The 26,832-nt window shown below is 41.7% G+C and overlaps 1 protein-coding gene across 4 annotated transcripts in view; it reads right to left on the bottom strand.

Moving 5' to 3' along the window:
* The window catches only part of LOC110260747 (C-type lectin domain family 4 member A-like), a 31,869-nt gene extending 11,938 nt beyond the window's left edge, over window positions 1–19,931 (bottom strand). Inside the window, exons 1-3 of one of the 4 annotated variants that reach the window (XM_021092400.1) lie at window positions 19,587–19,931; window positions 17,769–17,882; window positions 10,956–11,057 (exon numbers count right to left, since the gene is read on the bottom strand). In XM_021092400.1, the coding sequence (XP_020948059.1) occupies window positions 10,956–11,057; window positions 17,769–17,882; window positions 19,587–19,668 (298 nt within the window). In that variant the 5' untranslated portion in view covers window positions 19,669–19,931. Of the gene's footprint in view, window positions 1–10,955; window positions 11,058–11,302; window positions 11,473–17,768; window positions 17,883–19,586 lie in introns of those variants that run through there. The other 3 variants (XM_021092397.1, XM_021092399.1, XM_021092398.1) reach the window with 3 other exon arrangements.

The raw sequence follows: 26,832 nt of genomic DNA, 5'->3' as shown, positions 1-26,832 counted from the left end.
GCACAGGTTCAATTTCTGGCCTGGGAACTTCCACAGGCTTTGGGTGTGGCCAAGAAAAAAGAAAACTCCTTAAAGAAGCCAGAAGGCATAAAACACCTCCTATAGAAAGGCAAAGATAAGAATAACCTCAGACTTCACAGAAACCACAGAAGCAAGAAGAGAGTGGAGTGAAATATTTAAAGTGTTGAAAGAAAAAAGCTAGCACCCTAATTCTGTAACCTGCAAAATTAACCTTCGAAGGTGAATAAGAAATAAGAACGCTTTCAGACAAACATAATTGAAGGAGTTTATTGACAGTTGACCTGCTTTGCAGGTAATGTTGAAAGATGTTTTTAAGAGAAAAGAAAAATAGTATAGGTCAGAAACATAGATCTACATGAAGAAAGAAAGAATAACAAAGAATAAATAAGTAAAAGTAAAATAAAAACTTTTATTTTTCAAATTCTCGATTGATCTATCAGATAATTTGTTCAAAATAATAATATCAACTATAATGTGTAAGTGAAATACATTATAGCACTGATACAAGGGATGGAAGGAAGGAATTCAGATCATTTTGTTATTTTAAGGTACTCTCACTGCATCTGAAGCTTTACACAGTTATTTAAAAGGAAAGTTGAGGACTTCCCTTCCTGGCTTAGTGGCCTTATATAGGAGGTGTCCTGTGGGGCCCAGCAGCATGTTCTCTTCTGTTCACTAGTGTTATGTGCTCTAAGGGTGCCTCCTATGTTGGCTGCATGGGACCTGGACTTCCCTTCCTGACAAGCATCCATGAGGACCTGGGTTCGATCCCTGGCCTCATTCCGTGGGTTAAGGATCCAGCGTTGCCATGAGCTGTGGTGTAGGTTGCAGATGTGGCTTGGATCCTGTGTTGCTGTGACTGTGGCGTAGGCCAGCAGCTATAGCTCCAATTGTTCCCCAGCCTGGAAACCTCCATATGCATATGCCATGGGTGCAGCCCTAAAAGATAAATAAATAAATAAATACATACATAAAAGAAAGAGAACTCGAGAAGTTCTTGTTGTGGTGCAGTGAGTTAAGAACCTGACTGCAGCAGCTCGAGTCACAGCAGATTCCACCGCTGGCCTGGCCCAGTGGGTTAAAGAATCTGGCGTTGCCACAGCTGCAGTGCAGTTTAGGGAACTTCCATATTCTGGGAGTGAGGCTATTTAAAAAAAAAAAAAAAAAAAAAAACGTTCTAAGAAGGGAGGAGTCCAAGCCCACATCACGTTCCCCAGTCATGCCTTGGGAAGATGTGCCCCCAAAATGTCATTGCATTGAAGGCCAATGGGGCTTGCTACTAGAAGAGTCAGAGAGCTATAGGAAACAGAGATTCTCCTTTTTTTTTTTTTTTTTTTTTTTGCTTTTTAGGGCTGTATCTGCAGCACTTAGAAGTTCAAGGCTAGGGGTCGATTCACAGCAATGCAGGATCCGAGTCACATCTGTGATCTACACCAAACTCATGGCAACACCAGATCCCTGACCCACTGAGCAAGGTCAGGGATCGAACCTGCGTCCTCTTGGATACTAGTCAGGTTCATTACCACTGAGCCACAAAAGAAACTCCACAATGCCGGATCCTTAACCCTCTGAGCCACAGGGAGCTCTGCAGAGACTCTGCTCTTAAAGGGCACACACAAAACCTCACATGTTCTAAAATATAAGGAAGAAGCATTAACTTAAAAGGAGCATGGGTCAGACCCACGTGCTAATCTTGGAGAACTTCCCAGAGAGAGGCAGGAGGCACATGGGAGTCACCCTGGGGACATAGACACTGGCAGCAGCCCTTTGGGGAGCTCATTCTCCCACAAGGGCGCTGGTGCAGATAAGTGCCATTTTTCAGTTCTTCCTCCAGCTTGTTAGCTTCTCAGACCCAATGCCAACCACCAGCTTCTTGGCACCTGTCCTGGGTGCCAAGCAACAAGTTGTGCAGGAAAAGAGCCACACCCACCAGCAGGTTGTCAGCAGCCATAGGTCCACTTGAGCCCCCATCCACCCCAAATGCTAGCCCTGCCCACCAAAGGGCCCAGTACACATCCCCACCCACCAGCAGGCCAGCACTAACCCCCCAGAGCCAACCACATCCACCAGCAGGTGGGCAACAGCCCTAAGATCCCAGCCCTGGCCCCATCTACCAGTAGTCTTATGCCGGCTCCAAGGTCCTGCAGAGCCACCCCAGAACCCCGGCTCCACCCATCAGCTGTTTAGCTGTAGGCCTGGGCCCTCTGTGACCTCAGCCAGCAATGTCAAAACCCACCAGCAAGCCAGCACCTGCTCTGGAACCCCCAAGTCTGGCCTTGTGCACAAGTAGGCCAACAGCTCCAGAACCATCAGGCCCTGCAGCCAGCCACCAGGACCCAGCTCCACTCACCAGTGGACCACCACCAGCCACAGAATTCCCCCAGGGACCATACCCAGCCATAAGAGGAAATGGCCCTGCCCACCAGCAACCAGTATCAGCTCCAGGAACCCCCTTCGCCCCCAACACCTAGACACCTGGGACCTGGCTCTGCCCGAAGAGTGGGTTAGCACTAGTCCTGGGCCTTTGGGACCTGCAGCCATCCACAGCAGGACATGGCCTCCCAACTACTGGGCAAACAACCTCTGCACTAGACAGTGCCTGGCAGGGACCAGGCCCAGAAGCCAGGCCTGCCTAGTGATGCACCCACAGTAGTTGGCCCTGCCACAACAGAAGGTCCCATGCAGCCAACATAGGAGGCACCCTTAGAGCACATAACACTAGTGAACAGAAGAGAACATGCTGCTGGGCCCCACAGGACACCTCCTATATAAGGCCACTTCTCCACAATCCAGGAACATAACTGACATACCTCATGTGCAGAAATAAGAACAGAGAATCCAAAAAAAGGAACAAGATAAAACTCCAGAAAAAGAGCTAAGCGAAGCAAAGATGAGTAATGTACCCATTAAACAGTTCAAGGTAATGATCAGAAAAATACTAGACAAGCTCAGAAGAAAGGATGAATACAGCGAGAAGTCTAAGAAGGAGCTGGAAAATATAAAAAAGAACCAAACTGAGCTGAAAAACACAATAGCTGGAATTAAAAATACACCACAAGGAATCAACAATAGATCCGATGACACCGAGGACTGGATCGGCAAACTGAAAGAGTAGTGAAAATCACCCAAACTGAACACAAAGAAAAAAAAAATTTATGAGGGCAGTTTAAGAGACTCCTGGGACAACATCCACATACTAACATTCACATTCCTGGGGTCCCAGAAGCAGAAGCGAGAGGAAGGGGCAGAGAATATATTTGAAGACATGATAGCTGAAAAATGTCCTTCGCCTGGAAAAGGGAACAGATATCCAGGTCCAAGAAGCACAGAGAGACCCAAACAAGATGAACCCAAAGAAGTCCACATCCGGAAACACTGTAATAAAAATGGCAAGTTTTAAAGATAAAGAGAGGTTGTAAAAGCAGCAAGGGAAAACAATTAGCAATGTGCAAGGGAACTCTCATAAGGTGGGCTTTTCAGAAGAACCTCTGCAGGTCAGGAAGGAGTGGCACAATTATTTAATGAAAGGGAAAAAAATAACAAGAATAAACTATCTGGCAAGGCACTCATTCAGATTGAAAGAGAGAGAAAGAGTTTTACAGAGAAGCTAAAAAAGTTTAGAGCCACTTAAACCAGCTTTCCCAAAAATATTAAAGGGACTTCTCTAAGTGAAAAGACCACAGACATTACAAAAGGAAAAACCTCATCAGTAAAGGCAAATATATGGTATGAGTAGAAAATCAACTACTTTAAAGCTAGCGGTATGGTTAAAAGACAAAAGGAATAAAGTCATCTACATCCACAATAAGTAGGCAGGAGATACACAAAAGAAAAAGAGCCAGCGATTTCACTCTGGGTATTTAGCAGAAGAAAATAAGAGCACCAGGGAGTTCCCGTCATGGCGCAGTGGTTAACGAATCTGACTAGGAACCATGAGGTTGCGGGTTCGGTCCCTGCCCTTACTCAGTGGGTTAGGGATCCGGCGTTGCCATGAGCTGTGGTGTAGGTTGCAGAGGCAGCTCAGATCCCGCGTTGCTGTGGCTCTGGGTAGGCCGGTGACTACAGCTCCGATTCAACCCCTAGCCTGGGAACCTCCATATGCCGCGGGAGTGGCCCAAAGAAATAGCAAAAAGACAAAAAAAAAAAAAAAAAAAGAAAATAAGAGCACCAGTTAAAAAAGATACATGCACTCTTATGTTCGCTGCAGCATTATTTACAAAAGTTAAGCTATGGAAGCAACCCAAGTGTTCATCAAGAGATGAACCAATAAAGAAGATGTGGTGTATGTACTGGAATACTATTCAGCCATGAGAAAAAAGAAAATTCTGCCATTTGCAACAACGTGGATGGCCCTTGAGGACATCATGCTGAATGAGATAAGTCAGATAAAGAAGGACAAATACTATATGGTATCTCTTCATGTGAAATCTAAAAAAAAAAAAAAAAAAAAAAAAAGTTGTAAAAGCAGAGAATAAATTGGTGGTTACCAGTGGCTGGGAGGTGTGGGAATGGGAGAGATGCTGTTTAAGGGATCATACTTAGAACTAGCATACACCTAAGTCCTGGAGATTTAATACTCAGTACAGTGATTATAGACAACAAACCTAGATGGTGAATGTTAACGTTGCTAGGAAAGTAGACTTTAAGTCTTCCCAACACCAGAAAAAAATGGTAATTATATGATATGTTAGAGACGTTAGCTAATGGTAATATAGCAATTATATTATGACATAAAATCAATACCTGTACACCTTGAATTTACACACTGTTGTAAGTCAACTATAACTTAATTTTAACTACATAAATAAATAATTGATTTTTTTCTGAGTCAGTTGAGATAAACATAATTTCCCCAAAATGGGATTATAAATGATGTTTGTAATTAGTATAACCTTACTAGTTAGAAATCTGTGCTGAGGGTGTAATTCATGCGAGGAGAATCCAGGCAATAAAACCAGAACCCTGTAACAGAACAGGCCATCATATAAGAAAATCCATTTTGAGTAGAAAACTGGTGATTTGGGGAGTTCCCATCGTGGCTCTTGGTTAACAAATCCGACTAGGAACCATGAGGTTTTGGGTTCAGTCCCTGGCCTTGCTCAGTGGGTTAAGGATCTGGCGTTGCCATGAGCTGTGGTGTAGGTTGCAGATGCGGCTCGGATCCCAGATTGCTGTGGCTCTATCGTAGGCCAGCGGCTATGGCTCTGATTCGACCCCTAGCCTGGGAACATCCATATGCTGAGGGAGCGGCCCAAGAAACGGCAAAAAGACACACACACACACACACACACACACACACACACACACACACACACACACACACACAAGAAAGAAAGAAAAGAAAACTGGTAATTTGGGTACTTTAAATCTTTTCATTTGGAAGGCAACATTCCACTCTGCCCTGGGAACCACAGTCTGCTATCAGCAATCTTGTCTCTCTGCTCTAAATGAAAGTTGTTTTTACTCATCCTCTTCAGTTTTTCTCTTCCCAACATCTATCAAACCCTCCTAAGAAGGCTTCCTAACCCTCAAGTCCACCAAAACGCATCTTGCTAAAGTCACTGAAGACATCCTTGTTGCCAAATCCTTTTTCAGTTCTCTCCCATCTCCAACTTAAACTTTTCATTGAGATCAATTGAAATAGGTGACAACTCAATTTTTTTTTTAATTTTTATTTTTGGCTGCACCGCTGGCATGTGGAAGTTCCCAGGCCAGAGGCTGAATCCATGCCATAGAAGTGACCCAAGCTGCTGCAATGACAACATTGGATCCTTAACCCACTGAGCCACCAGGGAACTCCATGACTCAACCCTTATAATATTTTCTTCCTTTGACTTCTGGTATGTCATTCACCCTTACTGCAAGATCTATATCTTAATATCCTTTACAAGTTCTTCTTCCTCTCTATGAACTCAAATATTGGACCCCTTTTCATTGTCTACTTGCACTGTCACTCTTCAAGTGATCTAATCTAGCCTATAGCTTTACATACTCATATCCAGTAACTTCCCACTTATATATTTTCCAAAGAGAACATATATTTTTATTTTAGATTTTATATTTTCCAAAAAGAACATATATATTTCCAAAGAGAACATTTGATGCCTCACAAAATGAAAAACTTTTGGTCCTTCCATTGTCCTTCTCATCTTAGCAATCGGCAATTCGATAGCAATTGGTTTTCCAATTTCTCAGGCCAAGAAATTTTTCTTCCATGCTTCATATCCAATCTATCAACTTTTTTTTTGTCTATATCTGTATATTTTTTTTTTTTTTTTTTTTTTTGTCTTTTTGTCTTTTTGGTTGTTGTTGTTGTTATTGTTGCTATTTCTTGGGCCGCTCCCGCGGCATATGGAGGTTCCCAGGCTAGGGGTTGAATCGGAGCTGTAGCCACCGGCCTACACCAGAGCCACAGCAACGCGGGATCCGAGCCGCGTCTGCAACCTACACCACAGCTCACGGCAACGCCGGATCGTTAACCCACTGAGCAAGGGCAGGGACCGAACCCGCAACCTCATGGTTCCTAGTCGGATTCGTTAACCACTGCGCCACGACGGGAACTCCTATATCTGTATATTACATGCAGAATCCTGCCATATCATACATCATTATCCAGTTTCTGGCCATCATTATTTCTCACTAGATTATAGCTTTTTTGAAGATGAAATCATGGCCTCTCACATGTTTAAATAGATGCAATGTGAGCCAAATTCCCTCCCATGGCATGTGATTCACACTAACTTTCTGACTTCATCTCCACTTACACCACCCCTGGCTGACTTGTCAGCTTGTTTCCTAAGAATTTTAAGTATGTTCCTGTTACAGGACCTTTGCACTACCTCTTCCCCTTGCTCGAGATGCTCATTTCCTAATATAGTCACAGTTTGCTTCGTTAATTCCTTCAGATCTCTGTTCAATGTCTCCTTTTCTTGGAATCTTCTCCAATTGCCCTACATAAAATAGTACCCCCATGCATCTGCTGTCTCCTTTTAATACTTTGCTTTTAACACAACAGCACTTATCACCACATAAAATATATTTACTTGTTTATTTTCTTCCCCTTCTATAGGAAAAATTCTGTAAGAGAAAGAAGCTTTTCTGTTCTGTTCAATGTCCAATTTCTGGCTCATAGTCAGCACTTGTTAATCGGTATTGAATGAGTAAATAAAAGGATAAATGCAGGACTTTATAAAATTGTTAGCATGCTAATGGACACTAGATCTCCAAGGGATAAAAGCTTATATTATTCTCTGATAGCTATCAGATGAACCTGCAGCCAAAATTTTTGTCTCTAGGGAAGTACATCTGGTAAGTGACATTCTTGTTATTCTTGTGGTAAAACACTTAACATGAGCTGTACATTTAACAGATTTTAAGTGTACGGTATTGATGACTATAGTTACAATGCCATACAACAGATCTCTAGAACTTATCCATCTTTCTTAATTGAAAGTATATGACCGTTGATTAATAACTCTCAATTTTCCCCTCTCCCTAGTCCCTGGTAACCACCATTCCAGCCTTTGATTTTAGGAATTTGACTATTTTAGAAATTCCATCAACAGGTGACTGGATAAAGAAAATGGAGTATAGGAAGTTCCCGTTGTGGCTCAGTGGTTAACAAATCTGACTAGTATCCATGAGGACGCAGGTTTGATCCCTGGCCTTACTCAGTGAGTTATGGATCCAGTGTTGCCACAAGCTTTGGTGTGGGTTGCAGATGTGGCTCGGATTTGGTGTTGCTGTGGCTGTGGCATAGGCCTTCAGCTGTAGCTCTGATTTGACCCCTAGCCCAGGAACTTCCATATGCCGTGGATGCGGCCCTAAAAATGAAAATATATATGTATGAAGTACTATGGATTTTGACAAATGCATAATGTCATTGTTGTTACAATATTAGAATAGTTTCACTGCTCTAAAAATCTTGTGTGCTCTACCCTCCTTTCCAAACTTTGGTAACCGCTGAAATTTTTACTGTCTCCATAGTTTTGCCTTTTCCGGGATGTCTTTTTATATTGGCTTATTTTACTAGGCAATATGCGTTTGTTTCCTCCATGTATTTTCATGACATTGTGGCTCATTTAAAAATCACTGAATACCATTTGATTTAAAGGATGTACCAGTTTTTTTTATCCACCTGCTGAAGAACATCTTGATAACTGTAGTTTTTTTTTTTTTTTTTTTTTTTTGTCTTTTGAGGGCCGCACTCGCAGCATATGGAGGTTCCCAGGCTAGGGGTGTAATTGGAGCTGTAGCTGCCGGCCTACTTCAGAGCCACAGCAACACCAGATCCAAACCGCATCTGTGACCTACACCACAGGTCATGGCAATGCCAGATCCTTAACCCACTGAGAGAGGCCCGGGATTGAACCCACAACCTCATCATTCCTAGTCAGATTCGTTTCCACTGCGCCACAATGGGAACTCCAGCGAATGTATTTTCTATGCAAGAAGAATGTGAATGGGAGAGGGGGGTGGTCAGAAGGTGGAATGTTACATACTGAACCTTGTTCCCCCAAAATTCATATGTTGAAGCCCTAACCCTCAGTGTGACTATATTTGTAGAGGGCCTTTAAGAAGGCAAATAAGATTAAATGACTGGATTAATAAGACGTGGTACATATATACAATGGAATGCTACTCAGCCTTTAAAAAGAGCAAAGTAATGCTATATACAGCAACATGGATGCAACTAGAGATTCTCATACTAAGTGAAGTGAGTCAGAAAGAGAAAGACAAATACCATAAGACATCATTTATATGTGGGACCTAAAATATGGCACAAATGAACCTATCTACAAAAAACAGAAACAGACTCATGGACATGGGGAACAGACTTGCACTTGCCAAAGGGGAGGGAGAGGCAGTGGGATGGAAGAGGAGTTTGTGGTTGGTAGATGCAAACCGTTGCATGTAGAATGGATAAGCAATGAGGTCCTATTGTACAGCACAGGGAAATATATCCAATCTCCTGGGATGGAACATGATGGAAGATAGTATGAGAAAATGAATGGATTATATACACGTATGACTCAGTAACTACGCCATACAGCAGACCTTGACACAACACTGTAAATCAACCATATGCTAATAAAAAATAAAAATAATTTTTAAAAAATGTTTTTAAAAAGGTTAAATGAGGTCATAAGGAAGGAGCTTTAATCCACTAGGGCTGATGTCCTTATAAAAAGGATAAGAGACCCAGAGATTGCTCCATCTCTCTCTCTTTCTCTCCCCTCTCTGCATGTGCACAGAGGAAAGGCCATGTGAGGATGCAGTGAGAAGACAGCCATCTGTAAGCCAGAGAGAGAGGCCTCAACAGAAACCAACCCTGCTACACTTTGATGCCTAATTTCCGGAACGGTGAAAAAATACCTATTGCTTAATACATGCACTTTGTGGTATTTTGTTATGGCAACCCAAGCAAACTAAATTCAATAATACTTCACTCTAAAAACAAGAAGTGTATCTCCCCAATCCTTAATTGTGGCATGCACATAGCAACTTCCCTTCAAACAGCACAGTATGAAAAGCAGGAGGGAATAACTTTATAGTTGAGAAATGTGACAAACACTATCTCAGCCAGGTGTTCAAACTCAACATCAACAGTTCAAAACCATCTTGATAGTTTGTATCCTTGATATGATGTAATGAGAATGGTACTTGATGTCTGCCTGTAATCTTCCTCTTAAAAACCAATAATCCCAGTCCAATCATTAGAAAAATATTAGACAGATTCCAATAAAGGGACAGTCTGCAATATACCTGGCCAATCGCCCTCAAACCTGACACAGTCAGCAAAAACAAGAAACATCTGAGAAACAATGACAGCCAAGAGGAGCCTGAAGAGACATGAAAACTAAATGTAATGCAACATCCTGGATGAGATCTTAGGACAGAAAAAATAGCAATTAAAATACTAAGAAAAAGCTTTCACTAAGAAAAAAATTTTTTTCATTAAGGGAAAAAACTAAGGAAATCTGAACAAACTAAGAATTTTAATGAGTGATAATTTATCAATATTTTTTCTTTTTAGGACCAAACCTGAGGCATATGGAAGTTTCCAGACTAGGGATCAAATCAGAGCTGCAGCTGCCGGCCTACTCCACAGCCACAGCAACATCAGATCCAAGCTGCACCTGCAACCTATGCCACAGTTTGCAGCAATACTGGATCCTTAACCCACTGAGCAAGACCAGGGATTGAACCCTCATCCTCACAGAGTCACGCTCCTTAACTCACTGAGCTATGACAGGAACTCCTAATTTATCAATATTGGTTCAACAATTGTAATGTATCATAAGTAATAATGTGAGATGTTAATAATTTGAGAAATTCTGTGTACAGGAGAGGGAAGTGATATTGCAACTCTATTATTTGCTCAATTTAGCTGTAAAAATAAAAACTGCTCTCTAAAAATAGTCAATTTTTAATTTAAATAATTCACATCTACATTAAAATTAATGTCATTGCCATCAAACAAAACTAAAACTTTCTCTTTCAACATCTTCAACCCTAGTCTCCCTTGGTAAGCACTGTAAGGGTATTTTATGTATTCTCCTAGAAATGTTTGATGCAAACACAATATGTCTTCTTCCAACATAAATTAATTAGATTTCTCTTGAGCAAGTGAGTTTTAAGCAATGCGTGAGAAAAACAGAAAGTATGCATAGAAAATTCAGAAAGAAGTGGAGCCAAAAGCCATGTAATCTTTTTCACAATTGAGACTACATTCTTGCACAGATAAATTAAAGATACACACACAAAAATTTTAGAAATTTATATATATATATATATATGTATGTCCTCAAAGCTTAAAATGATCATAGGCATCAACTGCTTAGTATAATTACCTGTGAATCTTATTGGACATATTGATCTGGGATCCTTTTAAGTATAGCCAACAACTGAATTATAGGCACATGAATTTTTACCTTCCATGGTCAAATTTTCTTTCATACACTCCAAAGCTCTGTGAGGGACTTCTTTTAGAGTCGTTTTTTCTTTATGAATATGAGAATATTTTTGAAAAAAAACTGAAAAAGAGAATAAGACCATTCATTTTCCTAGCAGCAGTAACAGCTTCACTCTTTAATGTTACTTACATTCTTTAATAGAAACAAAATCTACAATTGCCCAATTACATTAATAGAAGAATCCTGATAGTGGAAAAGATTTCCTATCACCCCACATTCAATTAGCCTTAATCCCTCTGATTTTCAAACCATAGATTTCTCCAAGTCAATAGCTGAAAAATCAGCATTGAAAGAGGACACGATACCTCCATTATAATGAGTCCAAAGGGACTCATCCATATTCTCCTTCAGGTATTCACACCACATGCGTGCAAAGGCTGTGCTAAGGAGGGGAAGTGGAGAGAAAACCATTAACCACTCCTATCTGAGGATGTACATAGGGGAAATGAGCTAATTTGCATGAATTACTTGTAGAATAGGTAATCAAAAAGGAAAAAATCCAACAATGCTCAAAAAAGAAAAGCATTAGTCTCTTCATCTTCTTTCCTTTTCTTTATCTATCCCAACTGGCTCTTATTCCTTAGTTAAAGTCTTTCACAACTTAAAATTAACGTACCTCTCCCTCTATAAAGCAAATGTTCTCTCTCTTTCTTTCTTCCTTATCTCCATTTACTCCTTGATCCACTGCATGCTGCCTTCTGCTTTCACCACTCCATGAAAACCACCCTTCCAATGGTTCATCAGTAATTCCCAGGGTCACTTCTTAATTTTCTTCCTCTTTGATGTCCTGTAGTACGTGACCCCAGTTCTCTTTCCCCTTAACTCTTGGGACATTGCTCTTTCCTGTTTGGGCCTCTCACCTTTCTTGTTATTGCTCCTAATTCTCCTTTATAAGCTCTTCTCTCTCTCTCTCTTTTTTTTTTTTTTTTTTTTTTTTTTGGCTGCAGCCTGCAGCAGTTTTTTGTGGGATCTCAGTTCTTCCTAGGCCAGGGATTGAACCTGGGTCACAGCAGTGAAAGCGTCAAGTCCTAACCTCTAGACCACCAGGGAACTCCTGATCCATCTCTTTTAAAATGTAACATTCCCTAGAGTTGCATCCTTATCCTTCTTTCTTATACTAAACCGTCTCCTTGAATAAATATCATACATCCCCATGGTTTCAACAGCTTCCTCGATGTAAATGGCTTCCAAAGTTCAGACCTCTCTCCTAAAATCCATACAAATATGTCTCCCACTAGATATGTCCTTCTGAAGCTCCCAGAGTCATAGAAAACTTAACATGCCCCAAGCTTAAATCACCATCTTCCATCCCAAACCTCCTACTCATCCTTCATTATCTACCTCCTTGAATAACTTTGTGATTTCTGAGTTTACCGAGTCAGAATATTGGAGCCATGCTCTGCTTCTCTTGGTCCCTTATTTCCCAGATCTAAGTATTCATTCAGTCTCTATCTCCTCCATTCTACCTTCTCATTATCCTTCAACGCCACCCCTCTTCACCTTCCTCATTACCTCTAGCCTTAGATCAGGGTCTCACTACTTCTCAGTCAGATGGTGAATTGGCTTTCTAACTGTTCTCTCTTGCTTCCAGCTCTGTCCTCATATATCTGTTTTACACACTCTGCCAAAAGCATATTTCTATAAGTCAAATTGAGTTATATCGTGTCCCTGCTTCAAATTCTTCAATGGCTCACTCTCCATGACTGGGACGACACACTGCAAAAATGATCACAATTTTCAACTCTCTCTGTATCCACATCCCTTTGCCATATAACTTCTTAGCTTCTCAGTGGGTCTGTTTCTCCATCACTTGACTCTGGCCTGGCTTTAAGACCTCCTTTGGCCAGTAGAATGAGCAGGTGCAACTCTAGTTAGTTTCAAGCGAAGGCTTCAAGAGGCTTTGCTCACTGTCATTCTCACTCTCAAAGCCTACACATTACTGTCTGAACAAGCTCAAGCTATCAAGATGAATTAGGAAAGAAATGGGACCAATTTGTCCATGTCACTCAAGCTTACATCCTCTGCCTCAGAAACTGGGTTCCCTGCATCTGGTATTTGACTGCATATGAATGAATGGTTTTAGCCAGGACCAAAGGTACCTCCCAGCTGAGCATAGTCCAAATTGCCAAACCACAGAATCATGAGCTAAAGATAGTTGTTGGTTTAATCCACTATGTTTTAGATTGGTTTACTAAGCAGTGGAGAATAATTGATACAATAACCTTCAGGGGAGGGAAATCCAGTCTTTAGAATCGTGCAAAATAGTCTTCATGATCTGAACCCAGCTTGATTCTCCTACCTGCAACTTCATTTCTCACAGTTCATTCAGAATCACATTACAGCCATTTTATACATATGGTTCCCCCAATTTTTCCAAGCTCTCTCACGTCACATAAGTGTAGATGTCACCTCCTTCCACAAGCCTATTTCAGCTTCCTGTGCTTCTTACCTGAACAACATTTACCATGCAATGTTATAGCCACTGGCTCATTCAACCAGTTACCATCATTCTCTGAACTTGAGACCAAAGCTATGGCTCTGTCAACTCTGTATGGCACAGCGCCTGATATAAAGTAGGTGGCCATCGCTGCTTTTTGAATGAACAAATGAATAAATAAAGTATTACCCAAATATATCTAGTTTTATGACTTTTAAAAATTTGATAAATTCTTAACACGAAAGATAGATAGAAATCCACCTATTTGTCAGACTGGCTTTTTTTTTTTTTTTTATTCAAGTATAGTTGATTTACAATGTTGTGTTAATTTCTTCCATATGGAAAAGTGATTCAGTTATACATGCATGTACACAGTTTTTCACATTATTTTCCATTATGGTTTATCATGGGACATTGACTATAGTTCCCTAAATAGGACTTGTTTATCCATTCTATATAGAATAGTCTGCATCTACTAATCCCAAACTCCCAGTCACCAAATTGGCTTTAAAATCTCAAGCAGTCTTGGGAAGGACAGAAATAATCAAGGTGAAAATTCAATTTAAAATTTTTCTTATCCTGAGAAACAAAAACCAAGCAGGAGGCATAACTCTCCCAGACTTCAAGAAATACTACAAAGCCACAGTCATCAAAACAGTGTGGTACTGGTACCAAAACAGACAGACAGACCAATGGAACAGAATAGAGAATCCGGAAATAAACCCTGACACCTATGGTCAATTAATCTTTGACAAGGGAGGCAAGAACATAAAATGGGAAAAAGAAAGTCTATTCAGCAAGCATTGCTGGGAAACCTGGACAGCAACATGCAAAGCAATGAAACTAGAACACACCCTCACACCATGCACAAAAATAAACTCCAAATGGCTGAAAGACTTAAATATACGACAGGACACCATCAAACTCCTAGAAGAAAACATAGGCAAAACACTCTCTGACATCAACATCATGAATATTTTCTCAGGTCAGTCTCCCAAAGCAATAGAAATTAGAGCAAAAATAAACCCATGGGACCTCACCAAACTGAAAAGCTTTTGCACAGCAAAGGAAACCAAAAAGAAAACAAAGAGACAACTTACAGAATGGGAGAAAATAGTTTCAAATGATGCAACCCGACAAGGGCTTAATCTCTAGAATATATAAGCAACTTATACAACTCAACAGCAAAAAAACCAATCAATCAATGGAAAAATGGGCAAAAGACCTGAACAGACATTTCTCCAAAGAAGATATACAGATGGCCAACAAACACATGAAAAAATGCTCAACATCGCTGATTATAAGAGAAATGCAAATCAAAACTACCATGAGATACCACCTCACACCAGTCAGAATGGCCATCATTAATAAATCCACAAATAGCAAGTGCTGGAGGGGCTGTGGAGAAAAGGGAACCCTCCTGCCTGCTGGTGGGAATGTAAACTGGTACAGCCACTATGGAGAACAGTTTGGAGATACCTTAGAAATCTATACATAGAACTTCCATATGACCCTGCAATCCCACTCTTGGGCATCTATCCGGACAAAACTCTACTTAAAAGAGACACGTGCACCCGCATGTTCATTGCAGCACTATTCACAATAGCCAGGACATGGAAACAACCCAAATGTCCATCGACAGAGGATTGGATTCGGAAGAGGTGGTATATATACACAATGGAATACTACTCAGCCATAAAAAAGAATGACATAATGCCATTTGCAGCAACATGGATGGAACTAGAGAATCTCATACTGAGTGAAATGAGCCAGAAAGACAAAGACAAATACCATATGATATCACTTATAACTGGAATCTAATATCCAGCACAAATGAACATCTCCTCAGAAAAGAAAATCATGGACTTGGAGAAGAGACTTGTGGTTGCCTGATGGGAGGGGGAGGGAGTGGGAGGGATCGGGAGCTTGGGCTTATCAGACACAACTTAGAATAGATTTACAAGGAGATCCTGCTGAATAGCATTGAGAACTATGTCTAGATACTCATGTTGCAACAGAAGAAAGGGTGGGGGAAAAAATGTAATTGTAATGTATACATGTAAGGATAACCTGACCCCCTTGCTGTACAGTGGGAAAATAAAAAAAAAAAAAAAGAAAGAAAGAAATAGCAGGAAAGCCAAAAAAAAAAATTTTTTTTTCTTGAAAGATTTCTTCCGGAGTTCCCGTCGTGGCGCAGTGGTTAACGAATCCGACTAGGAACCAGGAGGTTGCGGGTTCGGTCCCTGCCCCTGCTCAGTGGGTTAACGATCCGGCGTTGCCATGAGCTGTGGTGTAGGTTGCAGACGCGGCTCGGATCCCGCATTGCTGTGGCTCTGGCGTAGGCCGGTGGCTGCAGCTCCGATTAGACCCCTAGCCTGGGAACCTCCATATGCCGCGGGAGCGGCCCAAGAAATACCAACAACAACAACAACAACAAAAAAGACAAAAAAAAAAAAAAAATGTTTCCACGTGGCCTCTGGAAACTTCCCACAGGACCGAGCACCCGTCTGTGCCCTCTAGTGAAGTGGGGGCCAGCGCAGTCACAAAGCACCTTCCATCTGCTTCCCCTTCCTCCTGCCTCAGTGCCCTGTTCCCCTTCATTCTAGCTTCCTCTGGGTTGCATTCTTCCAGTAAAGCTTCAGAAAGTCAAATTTGCTTCAGGTGGTAATTTCTAGGGAACTCAAAGAATGTTGACAGCAGCAAAATTGTCACAATACCCAGACACTGTTTTATGGTCACACAAAAAAAAAAAAAAAAGATTTCTTCCCATTTCCTTCTTGTCCACCTGTCCATCCCAAAATATGTGTCTGTGCACACAAAAAGGCATGGCCTTATAAACGCTACTAAGGAAATACAGATTTGGCCTTACTTACACACTGTCTAGTATAGAAATGGTGCCTGAGAAAACCCTCCTACACTGTTGGTGAGAATGTATGCTGATGCAACCGCTATGGAGAACAGTAAGGAAGTTCCTTAAAACACTAAATATAGAACTATCATATGATCCAGAAATCCCATTCCTGGGCATCTACCTGGAGAAAACCATAATTCAAAAAGATATGTGTACCCCAATGTTCATTGCAGCGCTATTTACAACAGCCAAGACAAGGAAGCAACCTAAATGTCCATCAACAGTGGAATGAATAAAGTGTGGTACATACATATACTAGAATATCACTCAACCATAAAAAAGAATGAAATAATGCCATTTGCAGCAACATGGATGGACCTAGAGATTATTACACTTAGTGAAGTAAGCCAGGCAGAGAAAGATACATATAATACGAAGTCACTAATATGTGGAATCGAACAAAAAATGATACATAAGAACATACAAAACAGAACCACACTCAAAGGTTTTGAAACCAAATTTATGGTTACAAAGGGGAAATGTGGGGTGAGGGGATAAATTAGGGAGTTGGGATTGACATATTCACACCACCGTATATAAAATAGATGGGTTAACAAAGACTTACTGTATAGCACAGGGTAATCTACCTAAAACACTGTATAATAACCTATAAGGGAAAATAATCTGAAAACAAATGGACATATATACATGTATAACTGATTCACTTTGCTATACACCTGAAACTAACACAGTTTTCAAAGTCAACTAAACAGAAAATTTATTTTAAAAAAAGAGAAATGGTGCCCTATAGATTTCACTCTATAAAACAGAAACATGCACACACATATGCTCTTAATTTTCTCTAAAGAGAGTAAATTCCATTATTTCTAAACTAAATTCAAAGAAAGAGGAGTTCCCATCGTGGTGCAGCAGAAATGAATCCAATGAGGAACCATGAGGTTGCGGGTTCAACCCCTGGCCTCATTCAGTGGGTTAAGGATCCAGCGTTGCCACGAGCTGTGATGTAGAATGAAGATGAGGCTTGGGGAGTTCCCATTGTGGCACAGTGGAAACGACTCCGACTAGGAACCAAGAGGTTGCGGGTTCGATCCCTGGCCTCGCTCAGTGGGTTAAGGATCTGGCATTCCTGTGAGCTGTGGTGTAGGTCACAGTCGCAGCTCAGATCTGGCATTGCTGTGGCTGTGTCTGTGGCCGGCAGCTATAGCTCTGATTAGACCCCTCGCCTGGGAACATCCATATGTTGTGGGTGCAGCCCTCAAAAGACAAAAGACAAAAAAAAAAAAAAAAAAAAGAAAAGAAAGAAAGAAAGAGCAAGATTCCCAGTGGATTCCCACTAAATATTTCTTCCCCAAGAGAAAATTGCTTCTCCAGATTTCTGAATAAACCCATTGTATATCGCCTTATTGGATGCCATCTCTTCATGTAAAGCAGACATTCCTCATGGATTCAGCTGGATACTTACAGATAAAAGCAATTAAAAATGAGATTGTCAATAGCAGCAGAAGTATCAGCAATGAAGCAAGAAGCTTGGGAAAACTAGAGTCACTTTTTTGAGGGTTGGTCTTCTCTTTGGGAGCTGAAGGAGAAATCAGATTAATTTCATCAATCATAAATTTTAACTTTGACCTTCTCTTTCTCCTCTTTGTTTTCTTGGATGATGCGCTATTACTAACAACATGACATCTGAAATAATATGAAACTAGGAGTTCCCATCACGGCTCAGTGGTAACGAATCTGACTAGTATCCATGAAGATGTGGGTTTGATCCCTGTCCTTGCTCAGTGGGTTAAGCATCTGGCATTGCGGAGTTCCCGTCGTGGTGCAGTGGTTAACGAATCCGACTAGGAACCATGAGGTTTCGGGTTCGGTCCCTCCCCTTGCTCAGTGGGTTAACGATCCGGCGTTGCCGTGAGCTGTGGTGTAGGTTGCAGACTCGGCTCGGATCCCGCGTTGCTGTGGCTCTGGCATAGGCTGGTGGCTACAGCTCTGATTGGACCCCTAGCCTGGGAACCTCCATATGCCGTGGCAGCGGCCCAAGAAATAGCAAAAAAAAAAAAAAAAAAAAAAAAAAAGACAAAAAATAAATAAATAAATAAAGTTTATTTAAAAAAAAAAAAAAAAGAACCTGGCATTGCCATGAGCTGTGGTGTAGATCACAGATGTGGCTCGGACCCCACATTGCTATGGTTATGGCATAGGCTGGCAGCTGCAGCTCCAATTCGACACTTAGCCTGGGAATTTCCATATGCCATGGATTCAATCCTAAAAAACAAACAAACAAACAAACAAAAAACCTCTTTTCTCACAGTTCTAACAGATTGCCAAATGCAGGGGAAAACTTCAGCAATGGATAATATCTCATTTTTATAAAAAATACACATATATGTATATTTACATCTGGAAGGATGTACACTAAAATGTAAATTATAGTTATCTCTAAATGGTAAGAAGAAATAGAGTAATTTACATTTGCGTGTACTTCTAATTTTCCATTTTTTTCTATGAGCAAACATTGTAGCATGCAATAAAGTTATATACAAATGTTTAAGAGGAAAAAACCTGAGCCTTCTTCATATCTCCTCAGAGGAATTTTGGAAAATATGAGCAAACATGACTTCCCTCTCACAGCTTCTCATAGTCTCCAAGCTTTTTATTTTTCCTTCTCTCTCTTTTGTTCTATATCTGAGATGCCATACATCCTACCCAAAGTACTTGTTATCTATGTCCACACTGAGATGAATCCATCTCAGAGATGAAGCATGCAATGGATTTTCTGACTACAGAGCAATTCTCTTGAAACATAAGGGACTTACCTTCTAAGACTCTTGGAGTCTTTCAACCTGCAGTGGGGGTTTGTCCACTTTAGTCAGGTACCCAAACACTCTCCACCCAAACTCTTCCCCTCTAACAGATCAAGAAATAAAATCCACTCGTTCATTATCAGCCCCTGCATCAGGGCTGATGGTTTCAGGACTGGTACCCATCTCTTGACCACAGCCTCACTTAGCTTCCGAAGACATAGAAAGACAGCTTCTCAGCTTCATTAGCACTCTCCTTAGCTCAGAACTCTTATGACTTTCTCACACCCCAGTCCTGTTTTTGGTACAACTGCACAACCCTTAATGCTTATCTCCAGGCAACTCAGTCTTCTGAAAATCCTGTGTTTCCCAACTATGGCCAGGCAGAGAACTGGCAGGCAACATCACCTATGCTCCACTTACAGTATTCTCTCTTCATCTTTCATCTCATCATCAGCTCTGACCACCAGAAAATGTCTTACCTGTAGGAGGCTCTGATTTAGTGCCTGAAGACTTGGGTTCATTTTTGAACCTCACTTCAGCATAAGTGATCTCTGAATTCATATTGAGATCTCCTGCTCTCTGCAAAGACTCCTTTTCACCTCTTCCTTAAAACATCTTAAAATGAAGCTCAAATGCAGTCATAACTAGTCATACATCCCATCACACAACTAGATGAGACCAGAGGCCTCAGATGAGCAAATAACCCTGAAAGAAAACTCAGGAAAACTGAAAACCTCAGGCAGAAGTCCAATCCCCAAGACAGGCGCAGTGTCAGTCACAGCCTTTAAACATTCTGCTGGCAAATTGTTATAAAAGTAGGAAGTCCCAGGGTAGAAGAAACAGGAAGGAAAGGAAAGGAGGAACAAAGCAGTTAGAACTTTCAGAAACAGTGAACTCACCAGAAAATTTGCATTGGGGAGCATCTACCTGAAACACCTAATTACTTTTAGACCAACCAACCTGGGTCTATCCTCCTTTATGTTGCAATCTCCTCATCCCGTGTGGCTGGCCAGGTAAGGGTTGGGGTACCACATTCCAACTGAGAAAAGAAATCACGTGTCAGCATGTCAGCCTCCCCACTCTCAAGAATCAGCATCCCCTAATGCAGTGGGGGAGTCAGGGTTTAGGTTATGTGCCTTCGGGAGTTGCTCCCCCATGTTCCCTGCTTTGCTTGTCCCTTCCTTCCTTCCTTCCTTCCTTCCTTCCTTCCTTCCTTTCCTTTTCTTGCTTGCTTGCTTGCTTGCTTGCTTTCATGGCTGCACTCACAGCATATGGAAGATCCCCAGCCAGGGACTGAATCCAAGCCACATCTGCCATGTACGCTTCAGTTGCAGCAATGCCGGATACTTTAACCCCCTGCACCAAGCAGCAGTGGGAACTGCTGCAGTTCGATTCTTTTTATTTTTTTTCGTCTTTTTTTTTTTTTTTTCTGGGGCCGCTCCCGCAGCATATGGAGGTTCCTAGGCTAGAGGTCTAATCGGAGCTACAGCTGTCGGCCTACACCACAGTCACAGCAACGTGAGATCTGAGCCGCCACGACACCACCACAAAAGTCTATTAGGGTATATACGACCTTTAACAGATCAGGATAATTTAATGGAATCACAGTTTAGGAGAGAAATGAGCACTACACAGGAACTTTTCCAAAGGCCAGGAGGAAAGCACTCCACAAATTAAATCCTCCACATGAATCTTTCTACAGACATGCTCCCAGCTCACAGCCCTGGTTCAAGCCCTCTCCCCAAATAATCCTTCTTCTTTTAATCACCCCACCTAATTCTTCCCTCACCTGCATCACACACACACACACACACACACACACACACACACGTGCATGATTTGCCTCTATATTTATTTCTATGTCTCAATATAATTGAAGTCCATGAGTTCACACTCATGCCTTTAATTCTAATCTAATGCACGAGTTCATTCTAGTTTTTTTCCCTTTTTATGTATTTTTTTTTCTTTTTAGGGCCCCACCCACAGCATACAAAGTTCCCATCTTGGGTCTAATCTGAGATATAGCTGCCACCCCACACCACAGCCACATGGAATCTAAGCTGTGTCTGCGACCTACACCACAGCTCACAGCACCGGATCCTTAACCCAGAGTGAGGCCAGGGATCGAACCCACAACCTCATGGATACTAGTTGGGTTCAAAACCTGCCAAGCCACCATGGCAACTCCACCTTTCCACCTTTTGAATTTTCTTCTGTGGCAGGAAGACACCTGATTGCAGAGTTCCCTGGTGAGTCCGTGGATCAAGGATCAGGCATTGCCATTGCTGTGGCTTGGGTCGCTGCTGCATCTTGGGTTCCATCCCTGGCCGGGGAACTTCTGCATGCCCTGGGCATGGGCACAGCCAAAATAATAAATAAATAAAATCCATTTAAAAATAAAGAAACCTGTTTCCACTCTCTTTAACTTATTTACAGCTTTGATCAACGCCCCCGGATGTAAGGAATCTTCTATCTTTGCTGCCCCTTCATCCTTCTCTCCCTGATGGGGCTCTGACTTCTCAATCCAGGCCCCCCCCTGTGGTTGACACGCTCTGCATCTGCATGGGTGTTCCTGCACAGAGCCAGCCAACCCCATGGACATTGTCCTCACCAGGCCCAGGTCTGCCCCTAGGCCACCTTCCATTGCAAAGCCCCCTTTACCCTGCCTGGACTCTAAAGTCTGAAGCCAGTTCCTGTCCCTCACGGGGAATCAGCCCCCACCCCACTTAGGTTCTACCACCCATACAAGGTCACCGTCCCGTGCAAAAGCCCTCCTCACCCTGTGTGGCCACTGAGTCCCCGCATCAGGCTGCTCCCCCACATGGACATCCTCTTTGCCCTGCTCAGCCTTGGAAGCCCACCCCGGGTCTCCCCTCTGCCTGGATGCTTTCCTCACCCTGCTTGGGCCCTGACACCGCAGGCTAGGTCCTCCACCTCCCAGCAAGATGCCCTCGTCACTCTGCGTGGGCTTCCTGCAACCTCAGCACCCCACCACTTAGACACCCCCTTCACCTCTCAGGGACTGGAGCACCAGCCCAGGCTGCTTCTGACACCTCACATCAGGACACTGCCACTGCCAACACCCCTGTGGATGCACCCAGAGCGTGCTCAGACTGTGATGCCAGGACACTTTCCAACACCCCCACCAAACCCACCGCCACCACTCGGCACTGTCACCTTGCTCCTTACACTTGAGCTCAGACAGCCTGCCCCAGACCACTGTTGCTCTCCCAGGCCACCCTTCCCCAGACAGCTACCTTGCTCTGCCTCACCTAATGCTTCATTTAGGAATGAGATTTTTAGTCAGAAAAGGGAAAGGGGTATAAAAAGGATGTAAGAGGAGAAAATCTAGTTTTTACAAGTTTTCCAGTAAATAGTTATTGGACCTGGAATTCCCATCATGGCTCAGCAGAAACAAATCTGACTAGTATCCATGAGGATGCAGGTTTGATCCCTGGCCTTTCTCAGTGGATTAAGGATCTGGCGTTGCCATGAACTGTAGTGTAGGCTGCAGACGTGGCTCGGATCTGGTGTTGCTGTGGCTGGGGTGTAGGCCAGCAGCCACAGCTCAGATTAGACCCCCAGCCTGGGAACCTCCATATGCCTCAGGTGCGGCGCTAAAAAGACACACACACAAAAAGGCTATTGGACCTAACAAGGATTGCTGAAATTTAACAATCCAAGCTTGCAAGGAGAAAGCAAAATACATTCCTAAAGGTGCCTCTCTTTCCCTGGAATAAATCACAGTGTAACTGGATTGCACTGTAGCACAAGCAACCCCCAATTTGGAGCGGCTTACATTTACTTCTCACTCACGTTACGTCAGGGTTTAGGGTCTGCCTTAGATGGACTGTAACTCTGCTTGGCTCTTTAAGTACTTTCTCATTCTGGAACCTAGAATCACACAGCAGCCCTTAGTAAACTGGAGCATGTAGTAACATTCAAATCAATTGTTCAGATAACGTGTACATTTTCTCCTCTCTGTTTCCACCTGAACTTGCTGTGAACAGGGCAAGAGAGTACATTCCACCTGCAACGAGACATATCAAGGGCAGCAAAATATCATAGACTTGGTGGCTTATGTAACAACGCATTTCTCACAGTTCTGGTGACTGGGAAAGTCCAAGGTCAAGCTGATTGGATGTCTGGTGAGACCCCTTCCTCGTTCACAGATGCCTGTCTTCTCACTGCATCGTCATGAAGCAGAAGGGGTGAGGGAGCCTTCCCAGCTCTCTGTCTAAACCCATTCATGAAAGCACCATCCTCAAGTCCTGATCACGCCCCAAAGTCCCCACCTCCTAACACCATCATATTGAGGGGGAGCATTTCACCATGGGAATTTTGAGGGACACAAACATTTAGTCCATGGCACCTTTTATTCAGCCAGAGACCCTCTAAGGCAGTGCTGTTAAAATGGGGCACAATTACGCCTGGTAATATAACAGAGGCTCCTCTAGGACACGAAAATAAAACACTAGAACTTCTATATATACGTATTTGCAATGTTTAAAAAAAAAAAAAAACAAGCTTTAGATGATTAACAAGAACCTACAATATCTACTCAATAGTTTGTAAATAACCTACATGGGGAAAAAAAAGAGAGGCTATATTTATACGTACGACTGACTCACTGCTGTACACCTGAAACTAATACAACATTGTGAGTCAACTATATGCCAATAAAATTTAAAAAACGAAAACAAGCTTTAAGTATAAATAAATAATAAAATGAAATTTAAATTTTTAAATTTTTAAATATTTTTTCTATTTTTATTATAGTTGATTTACAATGTTGTGTCAATTACTTCTGTACAGCAAAGTGACCCAGTCATACACGCGTGCACGCACACACACACACACACACACACACATATATACATTCTTTTCTCATATTATCTTCTATCATGTTCTATCCCAAGAGACTGGATATAGATCCCTATGCTATATAGTAGGACCTCTTTGCTTATCCATTCTAAATGTAATAACTTCAAACTCCCCATCCATCCCCTTTGGGAACCACAAGTCTGTTCTCCATGTCTGTGAATTTATTTCTGTTGTGTAGATAGGTTTATTTTTGCCACATTTTAGATTGTGCATACAAATGATGTCATATGGTATTTGTCTTTCTCTTTCTGACTTCCTTCACTTAGTATGAGAATCTTTAGTTGCATCAATGTTCCTGCAAATGCCATTATTTTGTTGTTTTTTATGGCTGATTAATATTCCATTGTATATATGTACCACATCTTAATCCATTCGTCTTATCAATGGACATTTAGGTTGCTTCCATGTCTTGGCAATTATAGATAGTGCTGCTATGAACATTGGGGTGCATGTATCTTTTTGAATTGTAGTTTTCTCTGGATGTATGCCAAGGAGTGGGACTTCTAGATCATATGGCAACTCTATTTTTAATTTTTTAAGGAACTTCCATACTGTTTTCCACAGGAGCTACACCCACTTACATTCCCACCAACAGTGTAGGAGGGTTCCCTTTTCTCCACACCCTCTCCAGCATTTGTTATTTTTTAGACTTATTAGTGATAACCATTCTGACCAGTGTGAAGTTTTACCTCACTGGAGTTTTGATTTGTGTTTCTCTAATAATTAGTGAGTGATGTTGAGCATATTTTCATATGTCTGCTGGCCATACGTATCTCTTCTTTGGAGAAACATCTATTTAGATCTTCTGCCCACTTTTGATTGGATTGTTTGTTTTTTGTTATTGAGTATGTGTTGTTTGTATATTTTGAAGATTGAGCCCTTGTCAGTTGCATCACTTGCAATTATTTTCTCCCATTCCATATGTTATTTTTTTCAGTTTTTTTATGTTTTCTTTTGCTATGCAAAAGCTTGTAAGTTTGATTACGTCCCATTTGTTTACGTTCGTTTTTGTTTCTATTGCCTTGGGAGGCTGACCTAAGAAAACACTTCTACAGTTTATGCCATAGAATGTTTTGCCTGTGTTCTCTTCTAGGAATTTTATGGTGTCTTATCTTTAAGTCTTTATATATATATATATATATATATATTTTTTTTTTTTTTTTTTTTTGTCTTTTTTGCTATTTCTTGGGCCGCTCCTGCGGCATATGGAGGTTCCCAAGCTAGGGGTCTAATCGGAGCTGCAGCCACCGGCCTATGCCAGAGCCACAGCAACACGAGATCTGAGCCGCGTCAGCAACCTACACCACAGCTCACGGCAACGCCGGATCGTTAACCCACTGAGCAAGGGCAGGGACCGAACCTGCAACCTCATGGTTCCTAGTCGGATTCGTTAACCACTGCGCCACGACAGGAACTCCAAAAAAATATTTTTTTAATTTAAAAAATTAAATGAGTAAAACTTTTAAATTATTTTAAAATAAATAAAGTTAGTTTTTTAAAATAAAAATTAATTTTAATTTGAAAATAAATATTTTTAATTTAATTTTTAAAATTAAAAAAATAAAAATAAATTTTAAGAATTAAATTAAAAATAAATTGCTTTAAAATTAATTACATTTTATAATTTACTTATTTATTTTTATTTTTATTTTTTTGCCTTTTTTAGGGCTGCCCCTGCAGCATATGGAGGTTCCCAGGCTAGGGGTCGAATCAGAGCTGTAGCCACCGGCCTATGCCAGAGCCACAGCAACACAGGATCCAAGCCGTGTCTGCGAACTACACCATAGCTCACGGCAACGCCAGATCCTTAACCCACTGAGCAAGACCAGGGATTGAACCCGCAACCTCATGGTTCCTAGTCGGACTCGTTAACCACTGTGCCACAATGGGAATTCCACATTTTTTAATTTAAAAAATTAAAACAAATATAAAATAAAAAGATAATTTAATTTTTAAAATTGTTAATAAAAAATAAATTTAAAAAGAAACAACAACAACAAAATCTTGACTAATATCATATGGATTTAGTATTGGTTGCACATCATGTGTGGTATGGAATTTATAATGAGGAAAGAATGGATGTTCCTCAAATCTGAGAAATTCATGGTGTATCTTCACTTGTTCATTCTCTCTCTTCATGTTACATCATATTGTAGTTTATCTGTGTAATCAAGAATTCAGCTTGGGAGTTCCCATCGTGGCGCAGTGGTTAACGAATCCGACTAGGAACCACGAGGTTGCAGGTTCGATCCCTGCCCTTGCTCAGTGGGTCAAGGTTCCGGCGTTGCCGTGAGCTGTGGTGTAGGTCGCAGACGTGGCTAGGATCCCTCGTTGCTGTGGCTCTGGCGTAGGCTGGTGGCTACAGCTCCGATTGGACCCCTAGCCTGGGAACCTCCATATGCCACGGGAGTGGCCCAAGAAATGGCAAAAAGACACACACACAAAAAAAGAATTCAGCTTGGATTTGTACCCAGTTCCTGGGAGGTAGCCTCTAAACCCTTAGAATTTTCCAAGTAACAAGTGTGTTTTTTTTTTTTAATGCGATGAACCCTGACACTTTCTGCTAATGAAGTCATTCATAGTGGGCCCCTCGATACTTGATATAACAAGGTGATCTGAGACGGGGACTGGATACACCAAGAAAGACCAACCAGGAATAGAGGGTTGGGGTTTTGAGCCATGAACAATCAGCCAGACAGGGGAGGGATGCTGGAGACTGAATTTGAACTTGTGGCAAATAACTCAATCAAACCCACCCATGTAATGAACCCCAATGAAAACTGGGCACTGAAGCTCAGGTGAGGTCCCCGGTTGGCAATAATCATCTGTATATTATGACAT

Source organism: Sus scrofa, chromosome 5 (assembly GCF_000003025.6).
Source record: "Sus scrofa isolate TJ Tabasco breed Duroc chromosome 5, Sscrofa11.1, whole genome shotgun sequence".
In the NCBI taxonomy this organism is placed as follows: domain Eukaryota; kingdom Metazoa; phylum Chordata; class Mammalia; order Artiodactyla; family Suidae; genus Sus; species Sus scrofa.
The sequence above is the reverse complement of the archived record's forward strand: the minus strand, read 5'-3'. Positions and strand labels throughout refer to the sequence as shown.